Source organism: Copidosoma floridanum, unplaced genomic scaffold (assembly GCF_036245765.1).
Source record: "Copidosoma floridanum isolate Cflo_tuat_1 unplaced genomic scaffold, Cflo_Japanese_pri ptg000030l, whole genome shotgun sequence".
NCBI classification, from domain to species: Eukaryota; Metazoa; Arthropoda; class Insecta; order Hymenoptera; family Encyrtidae; genus Copidosoma; species Copidosoma floridanum.
The window spans coordinates 32,954,045-32,973,982 of NW_028321907.1; the positions used below are offsets into that span (position 1 = coordinate 32,954,045).

General features: G+C 33.2%; 1 protein-coding gene across 1 annotated transcript in view; it reads right to left on the reverse strand.

Annotated features, from left to right (window-relative positions):
• The window catches only part of shot (dystonin-like protein short stop), a 1,026,404-nt gene that overhangs the window by 820,367 nt on the left and 186,099 nt on the right, over nucleotides 1-19,938 (reverse strand). The window contains exon 4 of the mRNA XM_089596194.1: nucleotides 5,166-5,255. Coding sequence (XP_089452320.1) covers nucleotides 5,166-5,255 — 90 coding nt within the window. The remainder of the gene's footprint in view (nucleotides 1-5,165; nucleotides 5,256-19,938) is intronic.

Genomic DNA, 19,938 nt, shown 5'->3' on the forward strand with positions numbered 1-19,938 from the left:
AGAGGAGGTCTTACACTCTGTCAAGACTGACTTACTTCAGCGTGCTCTGGAATTAAACGATATTACATCAAGTTCGCGCGGAAAACAAGTATTTCGATTTCCGGAAGGTAATCGAAGCACGAACGAGCAAGTGATTCCCCGATCAAAAAGAAAATAGAGAGACTCTATTAGACTGAGCGAAAAAGCAACAGGAATCTTTACTTCAGAGACACGCAAGAAATAACAAAGCATTCATACACTAGGTAAATCACTCCCAATACCCTCGTGATGTCGAGCCAAGGTCTGCCGATTCAAATCGTATGACGATAGAAGGACTTACGCCCTCGATCGCTCTTCACCCTCGTCCACGAAGGTCACCACGGAAGACTGTCGGGAAAGTACTCACGCTTTTCCCTGCTTTCTTATCCAACGTCCAACCTGGAGCCCCTTCCGACTTATTCTGCCCGTCTCGTTCACTTTTTCGAGCCCCCTTTCTGTTCCCTGCCTTTGGTGCTCGAGCCCTTCCAATTTCACTAGCGTCGGTGTGCATTCATTGACTCACTCGTCAAACGCGCATCATAGTCTAGCGTCGGGCACGCCCATGGCCACGACTTCCACTCAACGGCATAAGACTCAACGAGACAAGGAAATTAAAAAAAATAAAACTCCTTCCCACTGTAAAAAAAAATGTTCAATATAAAAAAGTATTTTTGTTTGAGATCTATAACTTTTACATGTGACACTTTGTTGTAGATTGTGAATTTTTTTTCCCTATCCAAAATACGAGTTTTTAGCTATTTTTTCACTTTTTTTGAATTAACGTGCATTTGCTTTATTTATATATAGTAACACATTTTGCTTTGGTCAAAATATAAGGTATTTCTGGAAAACAGATGTGGTTAAAAAATAAGGCCAAGTAACACAAATTTTCAAAGTTCTTCATAATTAAATTATGAAATTTTATAGTCAACACTGTACCGATCAATGATTTTAATAATTATGGATACTCAGCTGTCAAAAAAAACAGAAAATAAAACCTTACATTTAAGTTCTTATGAAAAATGCATTACGCTCGTCGTTTGTGACGAATCACATGAAGAATACTATTTGACATCCTGCAATAAATGTCCAGGTGTGGAAAACTTAAAACTTTATTTAGAAGAAATATTTAAGGGTATCACAAAAAACATTAAATATAAGTGGTGGATGATACAACCAAGGGCTATTTCAGAATCCTTGACGAATAACGCATGTGAGTTCATAAAACCGTTTTTAAAAAAGTTTCGAAAATTTTGCCATATGCTTTATAGCTATGAAACAGTCGCAGTACTTACGACTCGTGAAGAAAAACCTATTAACAAGTAAGTTCGTAGTTTTAGCAGATTTTGCGGAGAACTGTGCATTTACCATGCAAAATGCTGCTCCAGGAATTCGCTGGAATAATGATCAGGCTACAATATGGAACATTGTAGTATATTTGAAAGATAATAATTCGTCAAATCATTGTAGTGTGGTCATCATTTTCAAATATTTGTACTATAATGCACTATTTGTCTACGCTTAACATGCTATTGTAATAAATTATTTTTTTTAAAAGTGGTGCGGTAAATAAAATTTACTGCTTCAAGGATAATACTCCACAGCAATACAAAACTTACAAAATGTGATTAATTTGGCCAATGAAAAGAACGATTATGATGTAAATGTAGAGTGAAACTTTTTTCCTACTGCCCACGGAAAAGGTCCCTAAGACGGTTTAGAAGCCACTGTAAAACGCAGTGCTGTGCGAGCTAGTCTCCAGTTGACGAACGTGATTTTAACAACTAATGATCTGTTAAAATGATTAGAGAATACACAAAGATTGCTGATTATTCATTTCGAATACTTAGATCCAAAATTTAAAGATTTTTTTCTGAATATATGACGATATTTAGTGTAGAAGAAAAAACTCTAATTTTGTGTTAAGCAGTTTTGGAACAAATCTAAATAGTTTGAAACTCCAAATTGTGTCATCTAACAACAAAAAAAAAAGGTAATGGTAGCCAAAAATAGTTTGTCACGTCTAGAAAAAAACTCAAGAGTCAGACAAAAAAGTTAAATGGGTAAAAAAGATGCGCCATTTCAAGACGAAGAAAATAAGCTCCGATGGGATAAAATCGGTCTAGCAGTTTTTTCGCAATTTTCAAAAAAGTGCTAGGTAGTACCGTTTTTTGAAAAATCTATAATTTGCGTTCCTTTAAATATTAGGACTTAAAAATTAAATACAAAGTATATAATGTGTCTCTCAACATCCACACTAAATTTCAAGACGATCGGTTGCAAACTTTTTGCAAGCCACTGCAAAAAGCAAAAAATGGTTCCTCCACAAAAAAGTTGGATGTTGCTGGTTTTTCAACACATTGCCATTTTTTAAGCGGCATTGTACTCATAGAGAGTTATCCTACAACCTACCAAAACATCGTTCCGTTTGACATTCCAGAAGTACGCTAAAAATCGATGTCAAAAAATAGCGATTTTCCGTGGGTGCGGCGCGGGGGAGCCACTCGCGAACCCCAGAGCTATGATGCGGAGAGAGAGCTCGGTCTACAGCGGCGGCTCGTCATGCCACCGCATCCACGTAAAATAGCCGGTTTTTTATGTAAATTTGTTGCGTACTTTTAAGATGTCAAACGGAACGGCATGTTGGTATGTTGTAAAGTAACTCTCTACGAGTATAATGCCGTTTGAAAAATGGCAATATGTTGAAAAACCAGCCACGTCCAAATTTTTTGTGGAGGGACCATTTTTTGCTTCTTGCAACGGTTTGCAAGAAGTTTGCAACCGATTGTCTTGAAATTTAGTATGGATGTTGAGAGACACAAGATATACCTGGTATTCAAGTTTCAAGTCTTAATATTTAAAATAACGCGAATTATAGATTTTCTTAAAAACAGTCTTACGTAGCTTTTTTTTTGCCCATTGCGAAAAACCCGCTAGACCGATTTCATCCCATCGGAGCTTATTTTGTTCGTCTTGTAATTGTGCGTCTTTTTTACCCGCATAATTTTTGTGTCCAACTCTCAAGTTTTTTTCTAGACGCGGAAAACTATTTTTGGCCTCTATTACTTTTTTTGTGTTATTAGCTGACAAACTTTGGAGTCCAAAGCTATTTAGATTTGTTATAAGACCACTTAAGTATCACCCAGATTTTTTTTCGCGTTAGAAGCAATTTTTCAAAAATAACCATGCGTTTTTGCTAATTCTTTCCTACTAAAAGAGGTGAATTTGTAATACGGATCGCTTTTAGCAGAGATAGGGTACTTGGCTAGTATGCAGATGATCACTGGTTCAATTTCGAGAAAAATATTTTTTTTTGTTTATGGAATAATTGGGTGTACAACAAGGAATAAAAATCTAAAAATGTTCTTTGAAAACATCAGTTTTAAAAATCTGAAATTCCAATTGTACATATTTTTCTATTACATTAAATTGAAAGACTCTTCTTTTAATGGGGGATGGTGCACAGAGCGCACCAAGGGTTGAGCCCCACTACTTGATATATTTATAACACAGCTGTAAGGATTTAGATGGTCACTTAGCCCCCTTATCCAGCTTTATCCATCTTTCTCCATCCATTGCTGCTTCTCTTACAATTGTCTAATTGACATTTTTTGGCTCACTTTGGCACCCCCACCCACCCCTATTTATACGATCTAACTCTACCCGGCTCTTTGCCACTGCTGTCGCCTCTATATCACACCGTTAAATTTCCTTACCACTGAATAGTAAAATGTAATGAAGAACAGTATAATAATACAACATTACAATTATACTTTCCTAATTAATTTTACTCTCAAGGTACTGTAATGGCACACTAGATTTTAAAAAAAAATTACGTGAAAGTTGTGGAGGCTATTAAAATATTCTTATAAAACAGTATTATTAACACAATAAAGATTAGGCAATTATACATAGTGTAATGTGAGGAATTTTGATGGAAATGATGGATATTTTTATAAAAATGTCGCTAGAAGTCCCACTAAAAAAAAAATTTCATGAGCTAACAATTTATTTCTATATTATCTATTTGTAAGGATTTTAATAGTCGCAAAGATGCCCTATCTATCCTTGAACTCTGCTATATCTTTTGTATCCACACAATTGCAGTTAAAATTTTTAAAAGCCAAATACAACTTTATTTAAAAAATATCGATCAAATATTTTTTTCCAAACAGTATTTTTTTTACTTATTTGGAGCATGCAGAGGATGATGAGCGGAATCCCACTGATATACACATGACTTACTTGAATTATGTGTTATTGGCTTATCGTCATGGAAAAATTAGAACAAATTCCAGCAACATTTTTGACTTCTGTAAAATATAAAACGTCCAAGTTAGAATACCCAAATTCCATGCTTGCGTTTGTAAAATCATTTTTTAAAGCAACATTAAACTTGTCATATTTTGTTCCTTTCATTTAAACACCATTCAAGTCATAAATAAAATTTTTCTTAGTTTTTTAAAACACATGAAAATGTCGTTGATGTGTCATAATGGCTAAACAATTAATATACCGAGTGAGTGGAGGGAAAGGGCTTGCTAAGACAGCAAAATATTTTTTTAATAAATTAACATGAAAAATAAATCACTGAGTCTTGGTACAAAAAAATTACCATGTATAGTAGACCTAACGAAAAGATATTTTCATACAGATCCAGAATTGGTAATCCAGAACGCTTTCATACAATTGTGGTAACACTTCACACGTGGAACCAATGATCAAGCCTGACCATTCATCGGTGTACATCAGTTAAATAACTATTAATATGTACTTAAGTCGCGAGAAAACAATTAAACATAAATTTAATATTACACTGTATTTCAGAAAAATGAGTCGAAACCCTTGGTAATAAAACCATCTCTTCGGTTATCATAATTCTTAATAAATAATTTTCATAAAATTTTTTGAGGAGGTTCAATCCCTTGCTATAATCCATGTGACGCTAACAATAGTTTAGTATGTCATCTGTCTTTCTCCCTCTCCAGTGACTTCATAACTTTTTGTAGTTTTTACCTCGGTTATTAATTAATTTTTTCGTTCAAAAGGACCCTCGAGATGTTCAATAAAATTAAATGCGAGCATTAGATATTTTCTTACCATTGACACAATTTTTATTGAAAAAAGGATTAGAAAAACCGACTTACTAGATGTTCTCCAGACAGCACTTCCAAAAGTGAAATAAGGTTGTGACCATCCCGAAGATCCTGGAATAAATCTGCTACATGTTTACTTGTCTGCAATGAAATCAATATTCAGTTAATGGTACTATTTATTTGTAATTTCAAGATTAGATGTATTTCAAAGGTTAGATGCAAATACTCATTCAAACGTTTTTCTATGAAGGCATTTATACCTCAATATAATGACGCTATTATTTTGAGTCTGACATAAAAATTCAAAATCTTTTGTTTTCTAACATCTTAGAAGTACGTGAACGAATCTTTTAATCCAATCGTTCACGACATCCTACAAATTAAGGTTACGCTTTATTATCTTAGAGTCTTTAGTATTTAATAATAATCCTTTTGTCATCCGAATGACTGAGATTAGTTTGAGATACCTATTAAACTGAATGAAATTCAATAAAAATTTAGAAAATTAAAGAATATGGTTGTTTGTGTATTTTTTTAAAAGCTAGATCTACTAAATAATGTACTCTTGTTATAAAATTATAGTATAAGTTCTGAAAATCTAATGACATAAGGAATCATGTAATTTATAAAATACATTTTTTGTCATTATAAAATTCTGCATGTACTGCATGCAGTCCAAAATTCCGTTTTTAAAAAAAATATACATATTCAAAAACATAATCGTATCAAACTTTTTCTTTAACAAAACCAGTAGACAGTGGATGCTTGGGTACACAAGTGGAAAATTAAACTTTTGTAACATTCAATGAAAAACAATGTATGAATGTAAGTTTATCTTCTACGAAACGAAATTACATACTAAGGTGATTTAATTATCGTTGAAATGAGTGTATATACAGTAATTGGATATGGTTTCAACGTAATATTTATATATTTTATAAATTAAAAATTTTTTAGAATATATTACGTAGTTAAAAAAGTAAGAAGTGGAGCCATGGCACAACGTACTGCCAGGCTGATCAGTGTCAGAGTATCTCCTATAATTGACTCTTTCGATTATCATTTCAAAACAACTGCCTATTCTGATAACATTTCTAATATCACGCTCGCATCTGTCATATACGTTGACACACTCAAAAGAGAGAAAAAGAGAAAAAACTCTTCCTCACAAATCATTTTAATCTTCTAATCTTTTGATTTTTTATTTGCTACAAATGCTAAACCTTCTACAGTTATAGACCTACCAAAAGTTACTTTTCTGCAAAGCTTGCAAACATGCTTAGGACCAAGATTTTCAAACCTGTTGAAGCTGGTGTACTATAGACTTCCAGCGTTGAAAAGTATAGTACTAGTAAAAGTATACTACTATGAAATCAAGTGCCTCCTTGCCTTTCAGGAGATTGAGGTAATATATTACGGATTGTACAACTAACTTCCATAAGCCACTCAAGTGTGGTGCTTAAAGTCTGACGAATGAAAAAAAAAAACCAAGGACACGCGTGGAGAAATTGAATGAGTGGGAAAATTGAAAAAAAGACGTATTAGAGGCAATGGTTGAAAAATTAAAAAAAACAAGCTTAGTGACAGACCTGTTGGATTAAAGAATAGGCAATAAAGAAGGAGACAACTAGAAAATCTGTAATATGATAAAGAACAGAATAAGTGAACAAAAACTCTGTATCTTGAATTCAGAAATGAATGATATGAGCTGTGTCATGTGAAGGAATATACTTCAAAAAAAATATGAAAGAAACACTCTGGTTAATATTAAATACGAAGGAAAAGTATGGAGTTTACGAATTTAGTATAATAGAAAAAGAGAAGAAGGAAGAAAGAATATTAATTTGAACAGATGAAAAAAATATTTTGACAATCTACTGGGAAGGGTTCAGGAATAACTGAAACAGAGTGAGACATGGACAGGTCACGTTGCTGGGAAAAAAAATATATTAAGAATAGACAGAATTCAAGGAGAGGTATAAAAATTCGCAAAAAATGTTGTAAGAAAAAATCTGAAAGCAATTATTACAAATGTTTGGGAGGGGGCAGAAATATCGCATGGTTTGAGAATGGTAGAAAAAAAAGGGACAAAAATAACTCGGAAAATTTAGTCAAAAATACAGAGGGCAAAGTGAATAACGAGAAATTATTCGCAAAGTTGAGAGATTTTGAAGCCACTTTTGATACAGTTGATAAGAATATTATGTGTTTTAAGAAAATTTACGTAAAATAAAAGTGAGGGTTAAAAGCAAAGATGGACATGAAAATAGAAGAGCTTAAAAAAAAAGATGGGTAAGTGTAAGCAGCGAAAAATAACGTAAGTAAATAAATAAATTCAATGGTATCAGCATATGTAATTCTCGTTAAATAGCCTAAATAGTATGTGTAAAAATAGGTGATGTGTAAAGTGCAACGTAATTATTAATATGGCTAGTTATAAGAATATAAGAATACTTTATTTTACCTCCTATTAAACAACTATTTTAAAGTGATAGGATTTAGCTTTAATAGCTTACTCAAGTTGAGTATCGTTTTATCTGTTTCATTAGAAAAAAAAATTGAAAATTCGGACGAAAAATGCAATCTTTAATGTAAATACATCTCTAAGAAGCAAGCAATTTGCATCTTAGATATCTGAAGAAGTGTAAAAGGAGCTTTAAACACTTAACTAATTGTAAGATGCAAAAAGGGCTGCTGAGAAAACGAGTGTAAATAGCAAACTACTTTTGTCGTACTTTACTACTTCTTCACCAATCTTCATCCTTTTTTTATGGTTTTTAAAACTTATATATAAAAAAATATCAAAGTAAACGAAGTAACTTTCAAAAGCTTGAGAAAGTCTAAATATTTATTATACAAATCCCATATGGCAAGTTTTTTAATAACGTGATTTATTTTTCAAGTGTTCTCCTCACTATCTTTAGATTTCTTTTTCAGCTTCTTAAAATCAAAAAGAGTAAGTAGCTTTGGGTTTGTATGAGATAACTGGGAATTTTTACGAAAGGTTAAAATAAGTTAAAAATTCTGATTCAAGCTACATTAGCTAAATTTTTTTTCTACCAATCGAAAACAAAATTTGAATCAAACCAAATGTGTCATTCGAGAGGGCGCGTTAAAATGTGTGATAAGTAGTGTTAAGTGAGTTTAGCAAACGTATGAGTATAAACTAAGAGTCTTTAATATAATTAGTTTGCTCGTTGAAGTTAAGATATTGATACAAATTTAATCATTTGTTTGAATCTTCTGATAAAAAACATCAGTGTAAGCTACCTGATGAGCATCAGCGAAACTATGTAATTCAGTTTAAACTACTTCAGGGGTATAGCGATTCCATTTAGCAAATATTATTCGTTCTACACCTTCAATTTCTCATAGTCAACGTAACCATTCATTTTAAACTACTTTTGGAAAGGGGTGTCTAAATCTAACTCAAGTATTAAAAGTTTCTGAAATAGGATGTTTGACTTTATAAGGACTAGTGAGAATCCTTCTAAAATATTCAAGATTTTCTCTTTTGTCATGGCATTAAACGCTTCGTCCAGACTTCAAGAGCTTCTAGCAATTTAATCTTAAGAAGCCTATCATCCACCAGTCTTAGAATATGCCAGAAACTTGCGTCATTTGATTGGACTTGATCTAGTTGATCTGTAATTTACTATCTCCAACAAGATTTAGCTCTTACTGAGAGCGGAGATTCACACCCTTGTCGTTAAATCATATACAAGATGGGGGGGATCTAAGAAATCGATAGCCACGACAACTGCTCTAGGTTGGTTGATATCAGGTTCCATCATTAATGATTTCTCCAAACTAGAGGTTAGTTCACAGCATTGCGTCACTAACAAAGAGCTGATATCGGTACTGACTCACAGCTTTTACGCTGACACCGTTAGTAGACAGAGCTACATTATCTATGGTCGCTACATTGTCCAATTGCCGTTTATAGAGGACCCTGACTGATACGTCTAAGCCCTATTGGACTCTTATGCTCCAGCTGTAGCAATTTAGTCTGCGATGGAAAGAGATTACCAGAAATGCGGAATTAAAGATAGCTTACCAGAAGTTTATAGACAAGTACCTGGATTTAAGTCACATGAGGCTGAATCCAAACTAACAAGCTGGTTCCTACCACACTATAGGGTCCTCAAGGCTTTCAGCACGAATTTTAAAGAACGAACTGTCTCTAATGGACCCATTAAAACCAGTAAGAAATTATCATTGAACGACCTACTCCACGTTAGGCCAAACCTTCTGCCTAACTTATATCATTTAGTCTTACGCTGGCGCATTCATGAGATCACTTTCGTAGCAGGTATAAAGGAGATATTTCAACAGATCAATGTGCACGATAAAGACCGACGTTACCATCTCACTATATGGTGGACAAACCAGGATACGCCCCTAAAAATATTTCAACTATCTACTGTTACTATCTATGTATAAGTTGGCTTGTTTTCTGTTATTGTCTTGTCGCACCGACAAACAGTTGGCTCGAAATTAATAAGATCGTTCCCCATGACAGCCTAAGTCTTAAAAAAAAAGATTTATATGTACGACCTTCTGTTCAGAGCATAGAGAACATGTATCACTTTAAAAAAAAAAAAAAATTTATTGTAAGAAAAGTTAATAAGGTCAAAAAGGTCCCATTGAAGAAATGAGCTTTCAATGATCGATTCAACCTCGACTTCTTAGGGTCTTACCCTGTCACATGCTTAGCACTGGCCCACATTTACTTTTAAAAAACGATTCTCTAGTGCCAGTATTAGGACGCGTTTGGTTCCTATCTGAAAATGAGTTCTGATTTAAGATTACTTCATCCAATTTTAACAAACTAAGGTCTAAGAGAGCGATACTTTCCCATTTATCTAAGCTGTTTGATCCGATCAGAATGCAGGATCTTTGACTTTCAACAATTAATTAGGATACCGAGAATCATTCAGAAATGAGTTTAAGAAGCGATGGCTTGTATAGTTGGAGAAGATACTAAGACTCAACCTTCGTTAGAATGAAGTCCAATCAGAAGCACAGGTCATTCAACTTCACGGATTTACCAACACGTCTAAAGAGGCTTACGCTGCTGTCTTGTACTTTAAGATCGTGACAAGTAATAAAACGGAAGTTTCGCTTTTCACTGTTTAATCTAAAGTCACTCTTTTGAAGACACTGAGTATCCCTAAAAACAACTGATGATCCGATTATCTAGCCATTACCTGAGCAGTACCCACTTGACATTTACTTCCGTACATCTGTGGTGTGATTGCAAAGAAGTGTTGCACCGGTAAGCAACTCAACCTTCTAACTGGCAAATCTTTATCACTAACCACTGTAGCTTCATCCTAACCTTACTGCCACAGGCCTGCTAGTGCCACGTTCCTGATAAATTCAATCCAGCGGACATCGCCTCACATAGTGTTTTGCCTAGTCAATTGCTATTGATGAAATTTAATTTGATGGTCCCCCCTTTTGACTACAGGCAAAAGAAAGTTTCTTCAACATTGATTACTAGTTCAATGATTGCTCTTGTAAACCTAAAAGACTGTGAAAAGAAGAATAAGGCACCTGCTTGGACGCTTCATTTTCAGTACAGTTCTCTCGATAAGCTCTTACCTGTCACTGCCTACTGCTCAAGATTCTATATCCAAGCCTGTAAACTAGTCAAGCTACTTCACCAATTTAAAGTTTTTCAGTTCACCATGCTTACTGACTCAGTAGTTGAAGCTCCAAGTCCAAAATTCAAGGGTGGCCCTATGTACGTTCGTTGGGCACTTTGTGATCCCATGGGTGGTAAAGGGGTGCTAGCTAGGGCTTAACACGACGGGTTCAGACAGATGAGAGGCGAGTAAAGTTACGCACGAGAGAGATACAAGTCACCAGCAGTTAAAAAATTGAAACATAACTTTATAATAACACCAACTTTTTCTGCCACTACTCTAATGTGAAAAAGGTCACGTTAGCGAAAGGTACGTCTCGTTGTTTACAATGTTCAGTTTCTAAACTAAAAAAAAAGAGAAAAAGTAGCAAGAAAACGCACAGCGCTGTAGGACATACATCTCGGAATTTCGACACACGCAGAGTCTTCTCTATTATACCTCAACATATCCACGTAAACGGAGTATTTTGTACCACAAAGCTCTAAATATAAGCAAACGCAAAGTCCTGTGTGTTATAACTCGTGATGTTTGCACACACAAAATCCTTTTTTACACTCAGCTTGAGACATTCACGCACGCAGAATGTCCATTATAGTTCGGGATGTCCAAGCGTGCCGAGTAATTTTGAAGAGAAATATAACAAATGTGTAAAATGTATAATAGAGTATGTTAAAAAGAATTAAACAATTCCAATTTATTTCAGTAAAATCTAACAAACAATGTTTTCCGCTGAGCCTTAAAAAAAAAATGACAAAAATTGTAAAACACGGCTTTGAGCGTCGGGAACGTAAAACAAGCCTGACGGTTATATATATATATATATATATATATATATATATATATATATACCTCCCGATATTATATAGTTATTTGTGTAGGGCATTCCACATATCCCCCCATAGCCCCCAAGAGCCTCCCACAAATAAGCTGAAATTCAACCATTTTCATCGCTAATTTGAGATTTTCCAACTTTTTCCTTAGACATCCCACAGTCCCCCACACAATTTTGGCAGTCCCTCCACAGAGCCCCCACAGTCTCCCCACAGGCCCCCAAACCATTTTTCATACATCATGTCATGTATACTTGTTAAGTGATGAAACAATCATAAGTGACTTTCAATTTATTACCATAAATATTGCCGATTTATCTATAAAAATCATCCAGTAAAGAGATATGTAATCATCAATGAGATATGTAAAAATCTCTTTCCAAAAAATATTTTCTATTTTTGTATTTTTTTGCCTTTCTACTTAAATAAATAAATTATTTTTATCTTTGCATCTTGATAAAGCCCCATACAATTGACCATGAGAAAAGATAGGTTTTTTAAAATACAAACGTCATTATCGAAACTTTGACCTTGAGATTTGTTTATTGTCATAGCAAATGCCACAACGATTAGAAATTTTTTCCGATACAAAATAAACGGTAATGTTAAGGAATTGCCTGTGTCTAAAGTTATCCTTGAAATGAAGACTCTATTTCCAATTTTTTCTCCAGCTATTATTTCTCCTTCTATATTATACTGTAATAATTTTGTGATTCGTGAACGTGTTCCATTACAAAGTTCATCTGATATACTTGAATTTCTCAGTAACATCACTACTGTACTAATTTTTAGTTTAGTTCATAAGGTTTTAATCCTTTACGAATATTGTTCAACATTTCCACCGAAAAATTTGAATAAATATCATCGTCTAATTGATCAACCCCGTTATAAGTTGCGTTATCTATACTATAGAAATTTTTAATTCCTCCAGTTAATTTTAAAAGAATTTTATTATTCAAATAAGAGAAGTTCTCGTTATGCGATGTAAGTATAACACTATTCATCGAACAATTGTAGATATTAAAAAATATTTGAAATCGTTTATCATTTGAGATCCAATTTTGAGAAATGTTAAAAGTTTTTGTTTCCCTTTCCCCAATTTTAAATAATAATTTTGCAAATCCTTTATCGTTAGAACGAACATAGATTTCTAATTTTAAAATTTGTAAAAAGTTCCATAAAAATGAAGATTTAATAGTATGTTCAAGTACAATTTTTCTGTTAACGTTTTTTATTACTAGGAAAATCTAACGAAAATCACCTCCTAAAATAATTAATTTACTTCCAAAATATTTTTCAGTATTACATAAATCTCCTAACGTTCTGTCTATGTTTCCAATGTTTTTTTTGGAATCATTAAAGCCTCATCCTAAATAATTGAATCAACTTCTCTTAATTTTTTTTCATCTGACTCGAATTCTAGAAATGCACTCTCTATATTATTAAGATCTAAAAAAAAGGCTAAAAGTTGTATGACTGGTTTTCCCCTTAGGAAGCGAAATCAATGCTATGCCAGTCTATGCCATTGACAGGTTTTTTTATTGTGAGAAATAAAAAAATAAATTAACGTTTTATATAAATAAGTGTTTCCTGACCCACCAGAACCATCTATAAAGAAAATATCATTTTTTGTTCGCAATTAATATAAAATATATTTTTCTGGTCACTATTCAAACTTTTATACATTGAGTTAAACATTTTGTTACTAAAACGTATTTTATCATTTATATCTTCTTTGTTACCCTTCATTTTTTTGGTGCAGGTAAATTAAAGCATCAACATGATTTATCTTCTGATTATAAAATTCTGTTAATATGTGAAAGAGCTAAATTATTTTTATTATTAGGCAAACCCGTCGTAAAAAATTCTTTGTATTCATTCCATATTTTATTACCTTGAACGTCTTCTAAAATTAAAAACCAAGCAAAAAATTGTCTTAACTCATATGAAAGCATAACAGTAATTACTTTTTTTTTCAAATCATTGCTTTTTTTTTCATTGTCTATTAAATCCATTGCAATTACAGTATCTTTAAGAGTTTTATAAGTTATTCCTTCATATGTGCTAATGTCTTTGAATAATGTCGAACCAGTTACTTTATTTAATACAAGTTTAAAGAAAAATCTTTCATGATCTTTTGGAGATACAATGTTTAATCGACCAATTGCGATATTTTTCATTATTTTTTTCCCTTAAGATTAGTTCTTGGTTTATGGTAACTGTTTGAATTTCCATATGTTCGAATATTGTTGTTCGAGAAATTTACTATAATGTAAACATTAAATAAATCTGAGAAGCTTTTAATTTTAATACTTCTACCATAAGTCCCATTTTTTGACATTATGTTCATATATTTATCACTATTTCTTACATTTTGATAATAATCGTCTCCTACTGTGAATTCATAATCATTTTGCCATTTATTTACAACATTATTGATTACTTAAGAACGAGCTCTCACGTGGAAATCTTCGTCACTATACAGAAAATAAGAAAAAGTTCTGAATGAACATTTTCCGTCCCCTTTTACGCTAAGTTTTATATTGTTCAGTTTAAAAATTTTAAAAATATTAAGTTTGATTTTAAATTAAATTTTAATAGTACGAAGTACAAGCAATTTTACCAATTTATAGTGTGGAACACTGTGAAGAAATTATTCTCATATTTGTCATTGAATCTGAAAATAAAAAATTTTTTCTAACCACTTATATCAATTGATAAAATATAGAATTTAGAATACAAACAAAAATAACATTAAGTATATGTTATATAAAATTTAAATAATTTACATGTAATTCAAGTGATTAAAGCTTTTCGTCGTTTATAATTCAATCATTAAAAAAATAATGTATACCTTTTTTCTCTAAACATAACGGAGAGTTCTAAAAAAAAATCTTAACGTATTACAATAGTACCTTTTGGGTGGTGTGAAAATTTACTGATAAATATATAACTAATGCTTAACGATGTAGATCAAAAACTCTTCTTCCTCACGAAATTTTAAGCACCAACCTCTCCCAACTAACAGATGAAATTTAAAGACTCTTCTTTTAAGTTTGAACAGTAGGGGGTTGGCGCGCTGAGCACGCAGGGGGGCGAATCTCTACTAATATATATATACCTTCTTATATTATAAAGTTGTAAGGGCAAGGCTTTTCACACTTCCCACCACGACACCACGCAACCCTGCCACCCGCCCCCACCCACCACTTCCCCACAACCCCACCGCACAGTAAGTAAAAATTCAAATACTGTCAATTATAATTTGACTCTAAAAAATAATAGCCGGAGACTCGTTAATCCCCCCCCCTGCCTCCCTTAGACTACCACACAATTTTCAAGCTTCCTCATGACCCTTACAGGCCCACCACAAAATAAGGAAAAGTTCTGTTACTTTCACTGTTATTTGGACCCATTTAAAATCTCCCGTATTTTTTTGTAAGCCTCCTACGACCTCCCCCCCCCAACGCAACACTCCATACATTTTTAAATGCTCCACTACCACCCCTCCACCATCCCTTCGCAGCCCCATTACTATATGGGCCACTGATCCAGCTCCCCTTGCTGTATGAGGGATAATTTTACAGATTCGTAGCAACTCAGTCCATAGTACATTGATAGGCTATTATACACACAAACTGTACATTAACTGAAACTAGCTGTAGCCAGAAATCGCAAGCAGCAGCTGCTACAACTCACGGTAAACGACATTTTAGCTATATATACAATAGTTATCTATTTTTTCTACACCACCTAGGAGGCAAAAAGATCGATTTCATACTTTTTAACAACAATTACAAGTAACATCCAATTTAGTTATTACTTTATTTAAATATTGATAAGTATAGGATCTAAGGCTCGATGATCTTTATTTTGTTTGTATTATTTCTTTCTTAGATTGAGTTTTGAATAAATATGTGTAATCGTATGACATGGCAAGATAACGCATACTTATTAAAACTTAAGAAGTAAAAAAATAATAGAAACCGTGGAAGTCATCGCCAGTAGCCCTATGAAACCACGAAGAGACGGAACTTTCCGATGCCCGATATGAAAAAAAAATTACTATCAATAGATGTAGTAATAAAATTGTAGTTTACTTATACTTCGATGCATTTTTTTATAACTTTTTTTTTTTCTTAAAAAACCCGTCGGTCTCAAACCTATTCCTTCTCATGTATAAGAATTAAAAAACAACTATATAATCCGTAAAAACTATTATCTTATAAATAACTCCAATTTTCATAAGATAAGATTTTAAGTACAGAATCTTAAAACTTGATTCTTTTAAATTATTGTTTTTCAATACGTATACAAAGTTTCTTGAGGTTTAGTGCATAAGCACACGATCAGTAAGAGCTACATTAGAAGTGAGAATAAAGACTCTAAAGTCAGGTGTTAGTTTGAGCAATGTTTCGTTGGTCTTAACGCCAACCTGATCAGGCTCACTTTATTAAAAAAAAAAAAAACACAACAAATTTCATAAATTACATTGCAGGGCCAATGTTTACAAGTATCTACATTAATGCAAAATTAATTATAAGTAGTCACGAATAAAATAGTAATATAAATAATTTTAAAATTAAACAATTACTCACGTCTATATCGTTAAGACAATCATTACAGACTGTTGGGCGCCTCGAACGAATAACATAACTGTCAAACATGTATGTATTTACGCATGTATATGTAAACAGTAAATGTACGCTTCTTACGAATATAGATAACAGCAGTACATCACTACATTGTATTATTTAGAAAGATTACTTATAAAATCTTTATATATGTTATTGAGTAAGGTATCTTCTTTCTTATTAATTGTGTGTTTAGTAAAGTGTATGTATAGCATTTCAGATATTAATCTTTTTTGTCTATTAGGTTCACGGTCTAGAATCTTTGTTTGAGAAAAATTAAAATTGTGGTTAAATTTTTTCATGTGTGAAGCGACAACAAGTTCATCTTTCTTGGTAATTTTATGTTCATTCAGGCGTTTTTTCGAATGCTCTCTTTGTTTCACCTTCATATGATGCAGAGCAAAAACTTTTTTTTTGTAATATGAAGTAATAAATTAATGTTTTGTACAAAAAGTTTTTTGCTGATCCTCCAGGACCATCTATAAAATAAATCTCCTTAATGTTTTTACGTACAATTTTATAAATGTTTTTTTTTGTTTATTGTTTAGCTGAGCATACATCGAATCAGACAGAATGCATTTTTCTTTGCGTCATCATTGTTTTGTTAGTCAATTTCAAACTGTACAGGTAAATCAATTTAACAGGTAAATCAACCGTTTTTTAGGCCGTATGCCAAAGTACCTTTTTTTGCATTTAGCTGCAGTTTGACAAAACTATCCATCTGATCTTGCTTATATTTAGTGTGGATATAGGAGATAACGAAAGCTCCAACTCTGCTAAATTTCAGCTCCTAATGTTCATGCAAAAGAGAATTGTTAAACTTTGAGTATTGACTTAAAAAACGAGATTTTTTGCATTTTGCAGGAAATTTTTTTTCTTATAACGGTTTTTGGCCAGATACTCGATTTTTTTCCAGCTTCTGACTACCATGATCGGCCAGTCATTTTGTATTCAGGCCTAAAGTCACATAACATTATAAAATTCATACGAAAACGCAAATTTTTAGCCCAAAAACATCTTTAAAGGTGGTCCCAAATTTTTGCTGAAGCACTGATCAAGTTGATGCGTTTTGATCCATATATACGTATGCACATAAATTAGTAATTGAAAACGTGTCGTTGTTAAGCTAATTCTAGTCTTTTTTGATCCTTTAATTAAAAATTTTTTTTTTAAGCAGTAAAAAAATTTTTTATTCATACACTAAATTTAAATTAAATTATCAACTTAAGCAGTATCTATTAAGATGGTTCGCCAGTAAACCTGAATGTCTCACGAACTGGATGAAATTTTGAGAGGTCGTTATAGAAGTCCCAATGTACCTACACTCAAAATTTCAGACCAGTTTAGAGTGGAACATTTGGCGCAAAAGCCTACGAAAATTATACTTTGAAGCCAGCTGACATACGAATAGTAATCGATTCTTACCAAACCAGATAAATATAACCATAAAAACGCTTAGGACAGTAAAATAAAAATGATAGATTTATAGCTAAAATCACGAGCTTTCTCCTCGTACTTAAAAAGTTGGGGCTTAGCGTGGATTTTACTGAGATATTTAATACAAAGGAGAAGTGGATTATTTGTTGATTTTGCCATCTTTCTACCTAAATATAGTTAAATAGCACTTCATATGTGACATTTCTTGCGCATGGGCACAACGAGAACGCAAGATCTCGATGTATGTATTGTACGTACATGTATCGAGTTGCTACTACTGTGAACAAACCCACTGGAAAACCCCATTAATCTTGTGTTTTTGCGATGTCCTTAAACATGATAGAAAACATGACAGCCAATTTGACTAATCACCAGTGCTACTAATTAACCACCTATGTATGGGGGTGTATTGCCACACTCATTTACCAACTCCTTAATTCAAATTATACCTATCATACACTGGGAATATCTCCAGTGAAACACCTCACCAGTTAAGCTGGCACTCTCTGCACCAATAGTGTATCGGGTCCACTCGTCACTGTGTATCCTATGTCTGAAGAATATTCCATATTTCAGGACGTCCACTTCTCACTAGTTAGCCGGCGCTCTCTGCAGTAGCTTTGGATCCAGGCTAATTAGCACCACCGCAGGAGCCCTATGATTCAGGAATGTATCGACTTCCTTTTTCTTCCTTGATCTTATATTCTAAATCTTCATTCCTGGCGTAGTACTCGATTTTTTTTGTTTGCTACATCTAGGTTCATGTGCTCTGATACAATTTGCGCATCGATCACTCAAGTCGTCTGTCTCAGAGTCGCCACCAGATCTTGGTCTCTTCCTCTCCCAGTCCTGGGTCTAGTAGGCAAAGCATTAATCCGTGCCTCGTTCATCATGACAAAGTCACCTTTTGATAGAAACCTTGTCATACCTTTTATCCAGTTTTGCTGGCCCAATACTTTGGAAGATTCCTTGATTGCACTTCCATCACAGGCTCCATACAAGATTTTATTCTATCTGTCAATTATCGACGCTGAATCCATAATTATGAGCCCTTGATCTTTTAGGCGTAGCTCGATTTTAGCAATCTCCACTTCCAGGTATCCCTCAGCCGCACAACCATGTATAAATCTCTTACTCTTTAGGGCTTCCAGTTTTCCTGCTCTTGCCAATGGTGCTTTCCATCTAATAAATGGAATACCTAACCCTCCATCTGCATTTTTTGCATGAAAATATCCATTTTGGCAATCACGTGAAAGATGCAGCCAGTCCCTCACAACTTGTTTAATTTGCTTGTCTAAGCTATTAAAGTATCCAAAGGTAACAAATAGAGCAGCCCTGGAATGACTATCACTCTTAGAGCCCAATAATCGTACTCACCCGGGCATGAAGACCTGTGAGGCAAGAAAAAATCCTGGAACCACTCTGAAAAAAAAATCCGTAGGAGAGTCTACCCCGAAATAGCCAGGGTTTTATAGAAACTTTTTCGGGTAGACAGTTTTAAAAAAATCAGAATTTAACAAGAATCGTAACCGCGACCTCGTACCGGTGTAGTATCAGTAATAAGCACAGTTACGATTGAGCCAACACCTCTCTTACAAAAGTTGATATTCATTACTCATAATAAAATCGGTCGAGAAATTATGCTTACGTTTCCTTTTTAGAAAAAATTGACGTAAAGACGCTGTACATACAATATCCATGCTAACAATTACCTTAAACTTACTTTCGTTTTACTTCTATTGAAAAGTAATTCCTAATTGATTCTGTGACTTTTGAGACGTAATATTTTTATTCTAAATGGCTGATTGCATTAAAATAAAAAAAATTTTCCATACAACTCGGGTAACTGTGGGTTCTACTGGCACTTCTTTGACTGAAGCTACTTTAATATATGGTATGAAAAAGAAAAATGTATTAATCCAATACATTTTTTCATTATTATCAACTTCATTTCATAAAAAACAATAAACGATTTTTTAAACGGACGTAAATAAGATCATATAAATAATAATAAATATTTTTGCGAATACACAACACGCTCCTGTTACTGACACCATGCACGTATTACTGGACCCCCAATATTGTCTAAATTTGAATTACAGGCCGTGTAATACTGGCAAATATAATTTTTTTACCCTTATCATGTGAAATCACAATAAAATCTACCTAATCTAATAAAATCTATGATAATTTAAAAAAAAAAATAAGATTTAGCTATCAATGTGTTTTAATTTTGTTTGCAATTCGCTTATTTGGTTCTTCAAATCTTTTC